Source organism: Dendrobates tinctorius, unplaced genomic scaffold (assembly GCF_039654945.1).
Source record: "Dendrobates tinctorius isolate UK_male_01 unplaced genomic scaffold, ASM3965494v1 ptg000230l, whole genome shotgun sequence".
NCBI classification, from domain to species: Eukaryota; Metazoa; Chordata; class Amphibia; order Anura; family Dendrobatidae; genus Dendrobates; species Dendrobates tinctorius.
The window spans coordinates 14,229,844-14,246,179 of NW_027361897.1; the positions used below are offsets into that span (position 1 = coordinate 14,229,844).

The following is a 16,336-nucleotide window of genomic DNA, read 5'->3' on the forward strand; positions in this document are numbered from 1 at the left end:
ATACAAGGCAAATTTTACTTTGCATGCTGCCGTAAAATATTTACCCATGACCAATGACCATTCCCTTTTTGTAGACCACTACCACCTTCACGCCTCAACTCTTGCCCCCATCTGGAGGAGCACCTCCCTTTCATGACCGAACATCTTGGAAATCAAGGAACTTTCCAGAAGTGCAAATTTCAGGGAACTTTCCAGATTTGCCAAATTGCGCCTGAGTCAAGGTAGTTCCGCAAATGTGATCGACAGTATCCCGACGCGTTTATTTTAAAATGGCAGCTATGAACAATTGAGTCTCTGGAGGGCCCCGATTTTCCATAAAATGATTAATGGGGGCCCAATGTCTTTGCGTTGTTTTTTGACAACTCCTGTGCAGGTAACTAATTCACGGCGACGGTCTAGTGAGCGGAGCTCTGTTTCCGTTCTCTGCACAGTGGGTGGACCAGGAAACACTAGCATTGAATGGCCATGCTGACTGCTCTAGCATGACAGACCACTGCAATTGGGATATCTTGGCACAGCCGAGAAATAAGCAATCGCTTCTGTTGGTGGGAAGTAACCCCGCCTACGAGGATCTTCTGACAGCCTTTGCTCGTTCAGGCGTGATCACCATATACAGATGTAATTGGCATGGAGGGGTTAACTTATCTCTCCTATACTGCTTATAGCAGTTACAGAAACTCCATTGGGGCAGCAGACCTAGTCTTTTGGGCACCAGTGTATATTGGCTGATGTGCTGACTGGTGATAAGCGAACATGCTCGGATAAGGTGTTATCCATGCATGGGTGCTAACCGAGTGTTTTCAGCAGGCCTGTGGAGTCTGTAAGCCAAACCTCCGACTCCTCAATTTCCATAACTCCGACTCCACCAAAATGGACTCCGACTTCACAGCCCGGGTTTTTGGCATGCTCGAAAAATATGTTCGAGTCCCTGTGGCTGCATGTCTTGAGGCTGTTGGTTTGGGCAAAAGATAATTCTGTGTAATCAGTATCAGTGCTGCCGAGAACAGAGGCTGCCTACGAAGGGCAGTCTACTAAAAGACCGCCGGCCCTCAAACCTGTAGCTGATCTGCCGTCATTTAGGTCTACACTTCGATTAATGAACTTGGGAAAATGTTAGCAGGACTTCAATGGCTTATGTGTGGGTGACTCAAAAGGTAAAAGCGTGATTTTTTAAAAAACAAAAAATCAAAATTGTAATCCAGATTTTTTTTTTTTCTATTTTTTTTTTTTATTTGGCGTGGAATAGTGCATATAAAGCTGCATGATCCAAACACCTGACCGTATCTGTATGCAAAGAAATAAAGTGCAATAGGGTGCAAGGAGTATTGGGGATTCTATTGGAAGGAGGGATATTTTTCTCAGTATTGTAGAAGAGTTTGATTTAAGGCTTTCCAAAAAATCTTTTTCGAGCTCGCTTCAAATTTGGATTTTGTGAATTAGCCTGACTGTCTGGGATAGTGCATTCCAGAGAATTACTGCAGCACGAGAGAAGTCGTGGAAACTGCAGTTCTAGGCTCAGAATATGGAAGCTTTTGATCTTCGCAATTCAATGCACACATCTATGACTGATCAGCGTATAAGCACATAATATCACAGCACTATTTCGTTCACAAAAAGGATATCCAATGTGTGTATTTTGTGTTTAACCTTCCCAACTTTTCCTCTGTTTCCATGCAGCCAGGAGCTATGGTCGAAGACGAGGTAAATACTCTGACACTTGTTTGAGGTGTTTTACTTACCAAATCTAAAGGCAAAAAAAAAATCGACGCTATCTAATATGGTTTTGCACTTTTTGTGATTTTATATATATATATAATATATCTAATTTTTTTTTTTTTTTTTTTTTCATTTTACGCTTTTGAATGATTAGGCAATTTATCTCTTAATTCAATGACCTTTTTTAGTTTTCTGTTTGATTCTTGATGGAATAATTTAGGTCTTGGGTATTTCTGTAATGATTTTAACCTTTTTTTTTTTTTTTTCTTTTTGTTTGTGGATTCATTGATTTGATAAAGGGTTAGGGGTATTACAGTTTAATAAAGAAAAAATGATTGCATGATATAAAGTTACACAACTCTCTATGTTGGTGCTTCTAGATACTCGCTCTGTTATCTGTCATTAAATGGGATTGTTCATTTTTTTACTTTCAAGAAATAAAAAATTTACCCTGGTAATGGGATGGGCACATGGGTGATTGGTTCGTTACAAGATGTGGCTCTGACCACTATTCTTAAATCGAACCTGTCAGCAGGATTTTGCTGAGTAAACTACAGGCATTGTCAGGATGTCACTGTTATACTAATTATGCACAAACCTGTTATTCATCATAGAGACAGACTGTCTGTGCTTTGGGGTGGCTTTTGGGCAGGTCTTTCCTTGGTTTCTCTGGCTTAGAGAAGGAAATTAAGACTGCCTACAGTCCCGTCCAAGAGCACGGGCATATCATTACCTAAAAACTTCTAACACTGATTACACAAGAACCACAAGACGGATTTCTTCACCCCAGGTATCTTTTTAATCGGTATCACACTGCCAATCTGACAATGCCTATAGTTTACTTGGCAAAATCCTGCCGACAGGTTCACTGTAAGCGTTAAAGGGCTTGTACCAAGATTTGAAGATCTCCCCTATCACCTGGGGGCCAACCACAGGAAAGTTTGCATGTTCCACCTCTGTTCCATTCAAACTTGTGTTCTCCGTTCCCAGTGGCTCGACACCCAGCGATAAGTTATCACTTATCCTATAGGGAAATCCACACTTTTCTTGTACATAAATGAGCTGTTAAGATCTATGGGCCTGACATAGATCTCCCTGAGAATTTCCTCCAGAGATTATTTATATGAAAGGAAGAGTTACCAGTGTGAGACATGTAGATCAGGAGAGCTGACTGTTGGTCATTACATGTCTCTCACTGGTAATGTCCCCTTTCATTTAATATGAGCTCTAGAGGCAGACTCTCCTGGAGATCTATGTCTGGCCCATAGATCTTAACAGTGTATATATTTAAGAAAACTGTGGATTTCTCTGGAATAAGACATCAATGATAGGCTGGTGATAATTCAACTCTCACCAGTCAGCTGCTGATTTTTCTATACTGCACCATACGTTTCATTCAAGAGAATGGAACAATGTGGCAATATCTGGCATAGCCACAATTAAATGTGTGCCATGCTGAGAGTAGGTAACATTGTAAACAGCTGAGAGGTCTCGGCGCTCGCCAAAATTTCTTGGGTTCTCCATAAAGTTGATTGGTAGGAGGGCTAGACTTTGGACACTCAACGATGGGATGGGTCACGGACATCCCCTTTTAACCATTGATTTAAAAGGATTACATAGAAACAGTGTATGTTTCTGTTAAATATAGTTTTTGTTTATTTTACTTTTATATTCTTTTTTTTTTTTGTTCTTTGTATATTTTCAAGTTTTGTTGGATTTTTAACCTCTAGTAAAAGCACGTGGAGAAAGTGGTTTATAAGTTGGGCCTTTCGTAATGATGGCGCTTGTTTCATATTTGGATAAGTTATTATGACTTTTGTTTTATAGTTGTTAAGGTTACATAATAATAATTAATAATATGGCTTTTCATTATTTTTATTGCACGTCCCGCTTGTTTTTTGGTTTTTCATTCTGGAGAGTTATATGAAGATTCCTGGGACAATTTATTAATGACTGATACTTTCTGAAAATGGTAATTTAAAATCCTCCTAAAAATAATCTAAAAGCCTCACATAGTAGGTCCGAGAGTATTTTGTGTAATTATCGGATAGTCGTAGGTTTTGTAGTGAATAGTCTAACAATTCTTACCCTCCCCTGGTCCTGCACCAAGTCCCAACTGCTGCTTCTGGTATCTTTTATTGCCTTTAGCGCCGACTTCAGGTCGAAACGGTGCCGCCGAGCTCACTGATTGGCTGCGGTGCTGTCAACCTGACGTCAGCGCTGCAGGCAATAACAGACACCGAGAGTGACAGCAGAGACTCTGTACCTGGAGAGGATGAGTAAAGCTCAATATTTTTTTTTTTTTTTTTAATATCATGCTGCAGCCGGGGTGGGGACAGGACTTAAAAAATTGCTTGTGATTGTACTCTTATAGGGGTTGTCTCATAAACTCTTTTGCCATTAAGGCCAGGATGGCGACAGAGGAGGGTGCTGGCATAGCTTTTATAATGAACTGTCATCCGGCCCCTACACGCAGGGACCTCCTGGGGCCACTTGGGTCACCTTTGCTGACAAAAACTTATTTTTACCTAAGCTTTTTTTTCTTTTTCTTTTTTATCAAGTGAAAAATGCTTTTAAGAATTTTACTAGTGTTTGATAACTAAGGCTCCTGTTCACACTTGCTATAGGAATTTTCATTTTCTGTTTTTATAGAAAAGAAAAACTAAATTGATGCTGGGGACGGAGGACTGATGCTCAGCAGACTTTATTGAGCGCTTTTTTTTTTTTTTTTTTTCTTTTTGTTGCAGTAAAAATGTCTTCTGTATCACCCGGCAATCGCATGACGTAAGCAATGTTATGTGACCACTGCAGGCGATCAGCAGCTGCCAGTCGTCTGCAGCCTTCACCATGGAACGTTCTTCTCGATTAGCTACATTTTCTGTTCTTGCTTCTTTGCATTACAGCAGCCGTAACTTTTTTCATTGATGTGGCTGTATGAGGTTTTCTTTCAAGACAGACGTTCTCGATTTTTATTTTGTTTTGCCTAGTTTGTTGGCATATTGACATTACTCTGTGAGCGCTAAGCTCCTGCAGTGTCGGTGCTTGCACAGCTGGGGGTTCAAATCGGACAACAGTCAAAAGTGACCGCTGACAATCCACATAAGAGGAGGTGCAGAGGATGGCGATTGAGGGGGGAATGGTGCACTGAGCCCTTGACCACAACAAGGGTACACCAAGGTCTCATCATGTACAAAAGCGAGCTCCCAGCTTTCAGTCATAGAGGCGGGCCCGGAGTCGCTACAGACCTCTCGGTATAATAATGAGAGTGGCAGCTGTAAGCACTCCCCGCCGCTTGCTCTGTGCACAAGCACAGCCACACCACCGCTGTCAAAGTGCTGGGTCGTGCTTACTGCTGCCACTCACGGTATAGTGAGCAGTGACAGTACCTGCAGACCTATCGACTCTGTCATAGAGACGGATAAATGGGGTTTTCCGAGGTGATAGTCTCCCTTTTAATATGTTTCCATTTGTTTTCCTCCTGGATTGATCGTTCGCTCAGTTCTCTAGTATGAGCTGACATTTGCTGCCGATGAAAGTGTTTGCATGGAGGAGCAAGAGGCAGACACGCACGTGTTGCTGCAAGCAGTGGCGTAACTATAGTCTGATGGTCCCTGGGGCAAAAACTTGGACTTGAGCCCCACCTGCTTGTTGGTCAGCTGTATAGGCGCTTGTAGCATTCTAGATCCTATAAAGATGTACTTGTTCGCCCCATGTAATAATGTCCCCCGTTATGGCTGCTTCTTGTAATAAACTCCCCCATCCTTGGCCCGTTTCTGGTATAATGTCCCCCATCCTGGACCCCTTCCGTTCTTTTCCACTGCATTTTTAGAAGAAACCAACGTTTCTCCTTTCTACGCTGCGCGGCGTCCTGTTCTGGGGCTGGCAGCTGAGTTTGGCGTGCCGGTATGGGCAGCGCATGACGTTACTGGCATGTGGACGTCTGCTGCCGGCTTCTGGCTGGCGTTGTGCATCGCAGCACACGAAGCCAGCTGGTCTCTACATCACAGTACACATTTCTGCGTCCCCTTTACTCTTGTGGTCAGTGGCACCCCAGCAGTCAGATGTGCACCCATTCCACATCGGGAGCCAAGCAGCCAGGCGTGCGCCCGTTGTGACCCCAGCAGCCAGGCGTGCGCCCGTTGTGACCCCAGCATCCAGGCGTGCGCCCGTTGCTCGTTGGGACCTCAGCAGCCAGGCGTGTGCCCATCACCCGTCGATGACATATTTTAGGATTGCCAGAAGGGCAACTCTATGATCGCCCTATGTGCATTTTGGAAGAGTTTTGGTTAAATATTTTTCTTTTATAGATTGTTTAAAATATAGTAATAAAGTGAAATTACTTTTCATTTTATGTTGGACCTTTTAGGTGCAGGATTATTAAAGGGGCTGTCTAGGATTTTTATAATCTGGGCTCTGTGCAGCGCTCCCGTCCAGAATATCGTCCAGTATCGTGGAAATTGATTTGCACAGGATAATTGCACTCGCTATAAGCTTTTATGTTGCTGATTACTCAGTGGAGTCTGCTCCCAGAAAAACTGCTGCATAAACTCTCCTTGTAACATACTCTTAAAAGGGAATGGGTCAGCACAAAATAACCTATTATATAGATCTGTTTTGGTTATATGTATTTTTTTTATGTTTTCAAACTTTCCAGATCATGATCTACAAAACAAAAAGACAAAACATAAATATTGCAATTATCACACTGGCCACTAGGTACAATATTCAACTTTCTGTTCTGTACAGAAGACTTTTCAGCAGTCTCATTATCACAGGCTGGATTACAGTGGAAGGTAGCACATCTATATACTGTAGAGAACGGGAGCCACCAGTTGCAATCGGTGACATTACAGCTCCCCTCCTCCACCTACTTGTCCATATGAAGAACAGAAAGTAGGAATCTAATATTAGACCTTGTTTTAAGCAGTAGATTTTTTTTTTCTGACGAGACTTTCCTTTAACCCAGTTAGTTGCGCCAAAATACTTACAGTATTAATCACAAGCACCTCGCCGTGGCACGTGTAGTCAACGTCGTGTCTCACGATGCAGTAAGGATGGAGGGAAACCTGAGCTAGGAAGCTGCAGAAACTGACGGTTACCTTCCTTCCATACTTGTGAAAACGTGATGAAAACAAACTTGCTTGGGGTCCAATGGATCCCGCATGACTAAGGGTTAAGGCCATGTTCACACGTGGCAGAAATGTAGTGGGGTTTTTTTTTCTTCTGCTTTTTATCTACATGTTTTCTGCAGATGTCTGCACCGTAATACGGTATGAAAATCTTCTTGATTGGATTTTTGCTGCTTTTTTATGCATTTTCCTTTTTTTTTTTTTTTTTTTTTTCTTCTTTATTTGATACGTTATTGGGGTAGATTAAAAATCTGCATTAAATCCTTACAAAATAAATGAATTGGAGAGAAAGATGGTAGTGCACCAAAATAGTCAGAAAAGACGATTATTGCATTTTATGGTGCAAACGCTTGTTGAAAACCTGCAGCATTTACACTAAATGTGAACAAAGCCTGTATTTCCATCTAGGTATTGATGCTAAGGTTCTATCCTTACTGGGCTGTACCGGTAAATTCTTCTGTATACAGAGTGGTTATTTCGGTTTTACTAATTTAATCATACCTTAATCGGTCTTGTTTCTGATTGTAACTCTCATCTTGTGCTGTTTTACGAATATTAATGAACAATTTCCGTGTACTATATATTATCCTATATGTTATCAGTTTTTCCATACTGTTGTTTCTAAGAATATTGGACCTCTTCAATAAGTTCTGTGACCATATAAAACCACAAGGCTGCAAGTGACTAATAGTAGGGATATGTGCCTTCTCATGATACACAAATCAGCAGCTCTCAAACCTCTTTTCTAAGATTAACCTGTGGCCACATGGCGTCGCAGGTCGTGCAGCCAAAGGTGGCTGTGTGCTGCTGCTGCACCCCTGCATAATTCAATGGAATGAGGTTGGATTACGACACACAAGATACCATGGCAATCAAGTCCCAAAATATCCAATTGATTCGGACTTTTTATGACTTGCTTGTCGAGGTACCTTGCGGGTCCCAGTGTGACCCCATTCACTTGTCATAAACTGCAATATTCTAAAATTCCAACATTTTAAGAATTTGCTTGTACTGTTATATTTTTTTTTTCTCTAAACATCTATACTTTTCCACACCAGTAAATGCAATTTATTTCACTTTTTAGGTCGATCTTCTCTTTTCCCCTTTGAAGATGGATTCCTTAGCGAAAGTCACACTGACCAGTCCTTGTCCTCCGGCTTGAGTTCTCCCACACACTGTCAGAACGGTGAACGGGTTGAGCGCTACTCTCGTAAGGTGTTTGTTGGCGGATTGCCTCCAGACATTGATGAAGGTACTTTCCATTGTCAGATGATGTGATTCACTCCTTTCATGTCTAGTTAATACAACAGTACCCAAAATGTCATGGTGAATTTTAAAGTAATGGAAGAAATAACTATTTTAAGGGAAGGTCAGTGAATGGTGGTCTTTTTGTGCTGTGGTTATAGTCATGAAATCAGCAACGTGTTCTGATGCAATCAGCTACTTTTTATTACAGTGAAAAGAGGGTATTAAAATACCCACCGACATGCAATGTGTTGTAAATTACTAAGGATCTTCGTCTTGTATCATTTCTGGATGAACGTTAATAAAGGCAGGCTTTCAGTGGCATATTTTCTCATGCACATTTATGTGCCCTTATTTAAAGTGGTTTGGCAAAGCGGAGATTATCACGGAAAGGATGAGATTCCGACAGTGTAAGCAAGGTTTCTTATTCACGCCAACGCGTTTCAGGAGAAAGTGATAGGCGGCGGAACGCGTTGGTGTGAATAATAAACCTTGACTTATACTCTTTGGATCTCATTCTTTCCATCGGCGCAGCCCGCACATCGTGATAATCTCCGTTTTTCCAAACTGCTATCTGGACGGCTGCAGCACATCAGTTTACTACAGGTATTGTGTCCGTACACAATCGTAGCAGGTGAGTGCTGCCATCACCCTCACCTCCAATGTTGTTCCTTATGGTACTGCCTCATCTGTGCGCATTTGTCCCATCCGGATCTTCCCTATATAAAGGGGGTTTTCTCCACTTCATAAATGGGTAAAATTGCAAATGGCTGTAAGAACAAATCCTCTCTACTTTCAAGAAAGGAAGGATTTTTAATCTTGCAGTTTACTTCTCATTGCCCATTACCTGCCACTTCTGCAGTTTATCAGCAGTGGCCTGTTTCCAAGGAAAGAAGTGCATGTTTGCAATCTGTTTGCTATGGAGCTGGCAAGCAAGTGCAGATTTTAGGATAACCAGATTGCGAAATCTGGCCAAGTTCAGTGCCTCTGCGCTCCTCGAATGCTGTGGGGGCAGATCTGTCCCTGCTAGCGGCATTAGAGTGCGCACAGTTCAGATAGGCGGTGAGATTGTGTCGATGGTACGAACTGTGCCTCTTCTGGAGCTCACCATTGATTGGCAGGTAGGAAGCTGGGAGGCAGAGGAGCAGTATGCTCCTGAAGAAAGCTTTAGGTGATCCCTTTAATTTAACATTGATTAAAACGTAGATGATAGCTTAAGTGCTATCAACAGCAGAATTCTGAGGCTGAGGGGCTTTCCTGTGGATTTACAGTTTGGACAGATCATGTCTGCGCACAGATTGGCCCCATTCAGTGGCGCTAATGTGGTTCCTGATCGGGGGATCTGCGCAGAAATCGAAATTTTCATATGTTTCACGTCACTTATTGAAGCAGAAAAATGCTTGGCTGTATAAACATCTGCAGATATTTCCCGTTGGGAGACGTTTAGTGGCTGCTTTTCCACATTTTCGGTTCTGCTTAGGCACCATATCTATTTAAAAACAAAAACAAACTAAACTTCATGACTTCTCATCTCTCATATCCTCCCTGTCTCACAACTCTAAACAGTTGTTCAACACCTTCAATTCTCTCCCTCGTCCCCTAGCACCTCCTCCCTCTCCACTCATCTCAGCTGAAGACTTTGCTTCATTTTTCGAACAGAAGATTGACCATATCAGAGTTGTTTTGGTCGACAACCCCCAGAGCCTTTCCTCCTAACTGCCCAGCCCTCCTCCACAACCAACTTCTCCACCATTACAGAAGATCAACTCTCCACTCTACTCTCAAGATCACATCTCACCACCTATGCACTTGACCCGATCCCATCCCACTTCATCCCAAACCTCACCAGTCTTCATCCCAACTCTAACCCATCTCTTCAACCTATCACTAATAACTGGTGTTTTTCCCTCAAGCTTTAATCATGCCTCCATCACACCTATCCTCAAAAAGCCCTCTCTTGATCCATCCTCTGTATCTAGCTATCGCCCTATATCACTTCTTCCCTATGCCTCAAAACTACTAGAACAACATGTCCATCTTAAACTGTCCACCCACCTCTCTTCTTGCTCCCTCTTCGACCGCACCACTCCACTGAAACTGCCCTAAGGTCACCAATGACCTATTAACCACCAAGGCCTAGCGACACTACTGTCGTCCTCCTCCTGGACCTGTCCTCAGCCTTTGACACCGCGGACCATTCCCTATTACTACAGACCCTCTCATCTGTTGGCATCACAGACTGGACATTCAGTGTCTCCCACTCGCACACCACCTCCTCACCTCGTCCCCGATCTGTCAGAGTATCGCAAAGGTTCAGTCCTTGGGCTCCTGCTCTTCTCCATTTACACCTTCGGCCTCGGACAGCTCATAGAATCTCACGGCTTTCAGTATCGCCTCTATGCTGATGACACACAGATCTACATTTCTAGACCAGATATCACCTCCCTACTAACCAGAATTCGACAAGGTCTGTCTACTATTTCATCTTTCTAATCAGCTGGATTTCTAAAACTTAATATGGACAAAACAGAATTCATCATCTTTCCCCTTATCTCACTCGACCCCCCCCCCCCAATGGACTTATCCATTAAGGTAAATAGCTGCTTACTCTCCCTGCTCCCACAAGCTTGCTACCTCGGAGTAATCCTTGACACTGATCTCTTTCAAACCACATATCCAAGTCCTTTCAACTTCTTCCGACTTCGCCTCAAAAACGCTTCACGGATCCGTACATTACCCAACCAAAAATCTGCAAAAACCCTAGTCCGTGCCCGCATCATCTCCCGCCTTGACTACTGCAACCACCTCCTCTGTGGCTTCCCCTCTAACACTTTCACCCCTCCAATCTTTTCTTAACTCTGCTGCTCGACTAATCCACCTGTCCCCCCGCTATTCCCCGACCTCTACCCTCTGTCAATCCCTGCACTGGCTTCTCATTACCCAATGACTCCAGTTCAAAACCCTAACCATGACATACAAAGCCATCCACATCCTGTGTCCTCCATACATCTGTGACCTCGTCTCCTGGAACTTGCCTACGCGCAACCTCCGATCCTCACAAGATCTCCTTCTGTACTCCCCTCTTATCTCCTCTTCCCACAATCGCATACAAGATTTCTCCCGCGCATCACCCCTACTCTGGAACTCTAAACCACAATATATCAGACTCTCTCCTACCATGAAAAACTTCAAAAAGAATCTGAAGACCTACCTCTTCCGACAAGCCTACAACCTGCAGTAACCACTGATCGACCAAGCCACTGCACGTCCAGCACTACCCTCACCTATTGCATACTCCCCCATCCCTTGTACTTTGAGCCCTTGTGGGCAAGGTCCTCTGTCCTCCTGTACCTGTTGGGACTTGTATTAAGATTGCTTTACTAGTTTTTATGTATACTCCTTTTCACATGTAAAGCGCCATGGAATAAATGGCGCTATAATAATAAGCTTACTCTTGGGAACGGAAACAGATTATTAGTTGAGTCCACTGCGTTGAGTTTCTAGTGTTTAAAGAAACGAGGGGAAAAATATGTAAAAATGATTTAAAAGGTGATGAGATGTCAGGGTCGCTATGTTTCAGTCCCCTGTCCTGACACCTCTACTTTAGGCTGAGTTCACACGTGGCTTTTTTTTGCGTTTCCGGTTTTAACCGCGTGATTTTGCCTCGAAAACGCGAAAAATAAGCATCCTATGCATTCCTATGGGATTCCGCAATGCTGTGCTAATGCAGCGGTTTGTACCGCGGCGAAATCGCTTTGCGGTAAAAAACGCAGCATGCTCATTAATTTTGCGGAATCTCGGCGATCCCGCACCCATAGGAATGCACTGTTCTGCTTACTTTCCGCATGTGGCTGTGCACACCATGCGAAAAGTAAGCAGAACAATTGCGGATGGTACCCACGGTCCGGAGGAGAGGAGACTGTCCTCCGGGCTTTGGGTACTATATCCCATATAGAATTTAAAATACAAGATATTGTTATTCTCACCTTCCGACGTCCCGCGCAGCCTTCCCGCCTCTCTCCACGCTCCCGGTCCCAGTAAGCCTTTGCGAAAATGCCTGCGATGACGTCCGTTCTCGCGGGATCGCGAAGTCTCGCGGTCATTCGCGCGATGTCATCACGAATTACCGCGAAATGTCGCGATCCCACGAGAGCATACGTCATCGCGGGCATTTTCGCAAAGGATTACTAGGAACGGCAGCGTGGAGAGAGGTGGGAAGGCTGCGCGGGACGTCGGAAGGTAAGAATAACACCATTTTTAATTTTTTTTTATTTTTTTACATTTTATCTTTTACTACTGGTGCTGCATAGGCGGCCTCAGTAGTAAAAAGTTGGTCACACTTGTCAAACACTGTTTGACGAGTGTGACCAACCTGTCAGTCAATCAGTTCTCCAAGCGATGCTACAGATCGCTTGGAAAACGCTAGCATTTTGCAAGCTAATTACGCTTGCAAAATGCTAGTTTTTCCGCGGGAAAATCGCGGGAATTTAAAATGCGATTTTCCCGTGGAATGGAATTACGGAACTCTCGCAGTAATGTCTGCGAGAGTTCCGCTACGTGTGAACTTAGCCTTACAGAACGTTCCTATTCTCCATGAAAGCCCTATTCTGGAGCGTCATTTCCTTTTCGCTCTATATTGTGCTGTTCCTCAGTTATTCTTCCTATAAGTTGATGAATAAATGGTCAACTGGGTGTTACCATTCCATACACATAGGTGTGTCTCTACACCGGAACCGCTGATTGGCTAGTGTAGGTCAATTTCCAGTCACTTTATTCCTAAATACTCAGGGGGAATAAGAGAGGAACAACAGCTAAAGAAAACCGGAAGCAAAGAAGATCCAAAGTTGTTCTATTGTGGATGAAGCAAAAAAAAAAAATGCTGCTGCAACATGTTGCCCCCAGCATAAATATAAATCACCTGATTTTTAATAATTGATTCCAATATATTTGCTTATTATGTTGCTTTTTTTTCCCCCAGATGAGATCACTGCAAGCTTTCGGAGGTTTGGTCCATTGGTGGTAGATTGGCCTCATAAAGCTGAAAGTAAATCTTACTTTCCACCCAAAGGTATTGACCTTTCTTTCTCTTGTTGGGTATTGTCAGAGCCACTTGAAAAAAAAAAAAAAAGTCAGTGATGATATCCTGAGTGTGCCATACCGTACAAAAGTCCTAGAACATGACCTGTTATGGGACTTGCATGTGGTCCTATTGGGACAGTTGTCTTCTTGTGTTGGTAGTTGTGTTACCTAGTGTTTGGTTGCTAAATCCTACATTTTATTTGGCCACTTGAAAAACTTGAGCCTTCTTGATTTTATACGGGGTGGACCAATATCATATAGGCCATAGTTAGATCTCTCTTCCAACCATGGTGCCAGGCATGTATTGTCTCACTCCATCTTACAGCCTACGCCAGCCTGCCTCACTCTTTGCATACCTTACATTCTCCAATGAAGCTTATTTAGGAGAACTATAAGATTTTCAGGACCTTGGTCCATGTTGGTGGACTGGGGACACCAGAAGGACACTTCTAACCTCCTGGAATCCCTGGTACCCCTTCTGATTAATAGACCCGGTGTAGCATCATGCGTGTTTCACGCCGCAATGATGATGATGCGTCTGGGACTACATATCAGAACAGGTGCAGTATAAATCACCGCTACACCTGATCTAATTCCCAGCACGGTCGCCGATCACTCCCGTCTTTGCCGCGCAGCCTGCTCTTGAATGCGTTACTTTTTGGCACACACGACTGAGGCTTTTATAATCTAGAGAGGAAAGCGCTTCACCAGAAGACTCCTGCTAATGAAATGCTGGAATGTCCTGCACATTCCTGCCGAATTACTGCCCCGAATTGTTCAACTTTCTCTCTTTTAGACTTGGAAATAGTTTTCACTGGGCCAGAAAACCTGCAGAACATTGCAGCTAAGTGCTTTACCATGTACACTAAATATTAAATGGTTTCTTACCGAGAGACTAGGGATTTGATTATTTCTCTTTATTTTGGGCAAAATAAAATCCTAAAAAGTATATATTAAAAAGAGAAGAAAAAGGCAGCAAGAGGTCATTCACCTGAAAAGACCCAACGTAGCACGTTATTGCCTGATCTAGTGAATCTGATATTTATCGCCTATTCTATACATTTTCTTAATCCTATAGACTTTTTTTTATTTTTCACACTGATTAACCTAATAATATTTGTTCAGGTTATGACGGTTGTGTAGATAGCCATTATGTGTAGGTTTTTTATTTATGCGCAATAAAATGTATTTTAAACTATTATTTTTTGCATCCTTTTTTTTTGTGTATCGTATTAAACAACATTATGCATTTATTTTGAACTTACGGGGTTCGATTCGTCGCCTTTTTTTGTCTTGTTTGGTTTTTTTTGCTCCAAATTCTTTAAAAGTGGCGCATTGGGTTTGCAAATGTTGATCAAAATCAAAACTATCTTTTTTTTTTTTTTTTTTTACTTTTTTTGCTCTTTTTTTCTTTTAGCGCGAACAGTGGCATGTTTTGCTAAAATGTTTCAAAAATTGCACAAAAATTTCAGACGTATTCCAAAGGGGAAGAGGGGCTGTAAGTATATTGCCACAAATTGCCGCTTACCATCAGGGTTACGTTATTTTTGGACCTTACATGCCCTCCCTTTATAGGAAGCTTGCTACAGTGCCAGGCTAGGCAGTCGCTGCTCTCTTTGGTCTACCACCGGGGCAGGGCACTTGCCATCTTTTTCCAGACTTATGAGAATCATTGACGCATACCGGAGTACATGGAAGTAAGGACTTGATAATTACATGCATTGGTGGCTTTTAGGACATTACCGTTCCTTGTCATTCATTCTCCGTTCCGGTTTATCTCTGCCGCTCTAACACGGGCAATTATCCCTTCATAAAGCCACTTATGGTGCATATAATGAGCGGGAGCGTTGAGTGTGAAAGGATAAGCTCGTCACGTCTTACTGGATCAATTAAGACCTCTGCGTGGGGATCCATTTGTGTTACTTCTGGAGCGCGTGCCTACGACGTGCGCTTGCCATAGATTCCTCTCAGCGGGCGACTTTTCTGTTCAATCTCACGAACTCGTTGTTGGTTAAGCAAAGAGGCGAAAGTCAGCAGGCACCGTCCGCCATTACTAGAACACACGCCGACCAGCCGCCTGGTGAACGGAAGGTGAAACATCAACTTTCTTTTTTTTTCTTAACATTAAAAAAAGAAAAACAGTTTAGAAGAATCTACCCCTGGTGAAGGTGTCCGTTCATGCACTTAGATCTATGTGCGGATACCAGGTTCTGTTTTGACAGCTGCACTTAGTAAAATGAGAGAAGCTGCTAGATTTCCTTCCATCTCCTCCAATTCTGTTTCCTGTTTATCGTGCTGAATGCTGAACATTAGAGTTGAGCGACTTTGGTCGGATCGGGTTTCGTGAAACCCGAATGAAAATAAGTTTCAGATGAAACTCGTCCGACTAGAGCAAAACAAAGTCGGAGTTTCGTCCGAAACCCGACCCCAATGCAAGTCAATGGGAAATAAAAGTCGGACGAAACTCCGACTTTTTTTTGCTCTAGTCGGACGAGTTTCATCTGAAACTTATTTTGTTTCATTCGGGTTTCACGAAACCCGATCCGACCAAAGTCGCTCAACTCTACTGAACATTACGGAGTCTAGAAACTGAGGGCCTATGTAACCCGGATCATCAACTCCACCTGAGACCAGTAGTGTGTGAGAATGACTGTATTCCTGGGCCAAGTATTAATTTAACAATTTCTTAAAACCTCATGCACATGACAGTACGTAACAAGGGTCTTCAAAATGGCTCATGAGATTCAGTCCATTTTTGTACCCTTTTTAGTAATTGGAAAAAAAAAAAAAAGTCATTCTTCCATGTATTATGTCTATATTCTAATTCGATGCCCCATATTAGCACTGTTGGCACAATTATTAGAAAATGGAAGAAACACGAGATGACTGTCAATCTTCCTCGGTCTGGGGCTCCATGCAAGATCTCGCCTCGTGGGGTAAGGGAGATTCTGAGAAAGGTCAGGGATCAGCCCAGAGCTACACGGGAGGACCTGGTCTATGACCTGAAGAAATCTGGGAGCACAGTCTCAAACATTACTGTTATAACACACTACACTGTCATGGATTAAAATCCTGCAGGGCATACAAGGCCTGCTCAATCTAGCTTATGTCCAGGCCCGTTTGAAGTTTGGCAGTGACCATCTGGATGATCCATAGGAGGCATGGGA

General features: G+C 43.0%; 1 protein-coding gene across 4 annotated transcripts in view; it reads left to right on the top strand.

Annotated features, from left to right (window-relative positions):
* Positions 1-16,336, top strand: part of CPEB3 (cytoplasmic polyadenylation element binding protein 3) — a 105,812-nt gene that overhangs the window by 50,074 nt on the left and 39,402 nt on the right. For 3 of the 4 annotated variants that reach the window (XM_073555869.1, XM_073555870.1, XM_073555868.1), the window contains 3 exons: positions 1,678-1,701; positions 7,930-8,097; positions 13,069-13,158. In XM_073555869.1, the coding sequence (XP_073411970.1) occupies positions 1,678-1,701; positions 7,930-8,097; positions 13,069-13,158 (282 nt within the window). The remainder of the gene's footprint in view (positions 1-1,677; positions 1,702-7,929; positions 8,098-13,068; positions 13,159-16,336) is intronic. The other variant, XM_073555871.1, reaches the window with a different exon arrangement.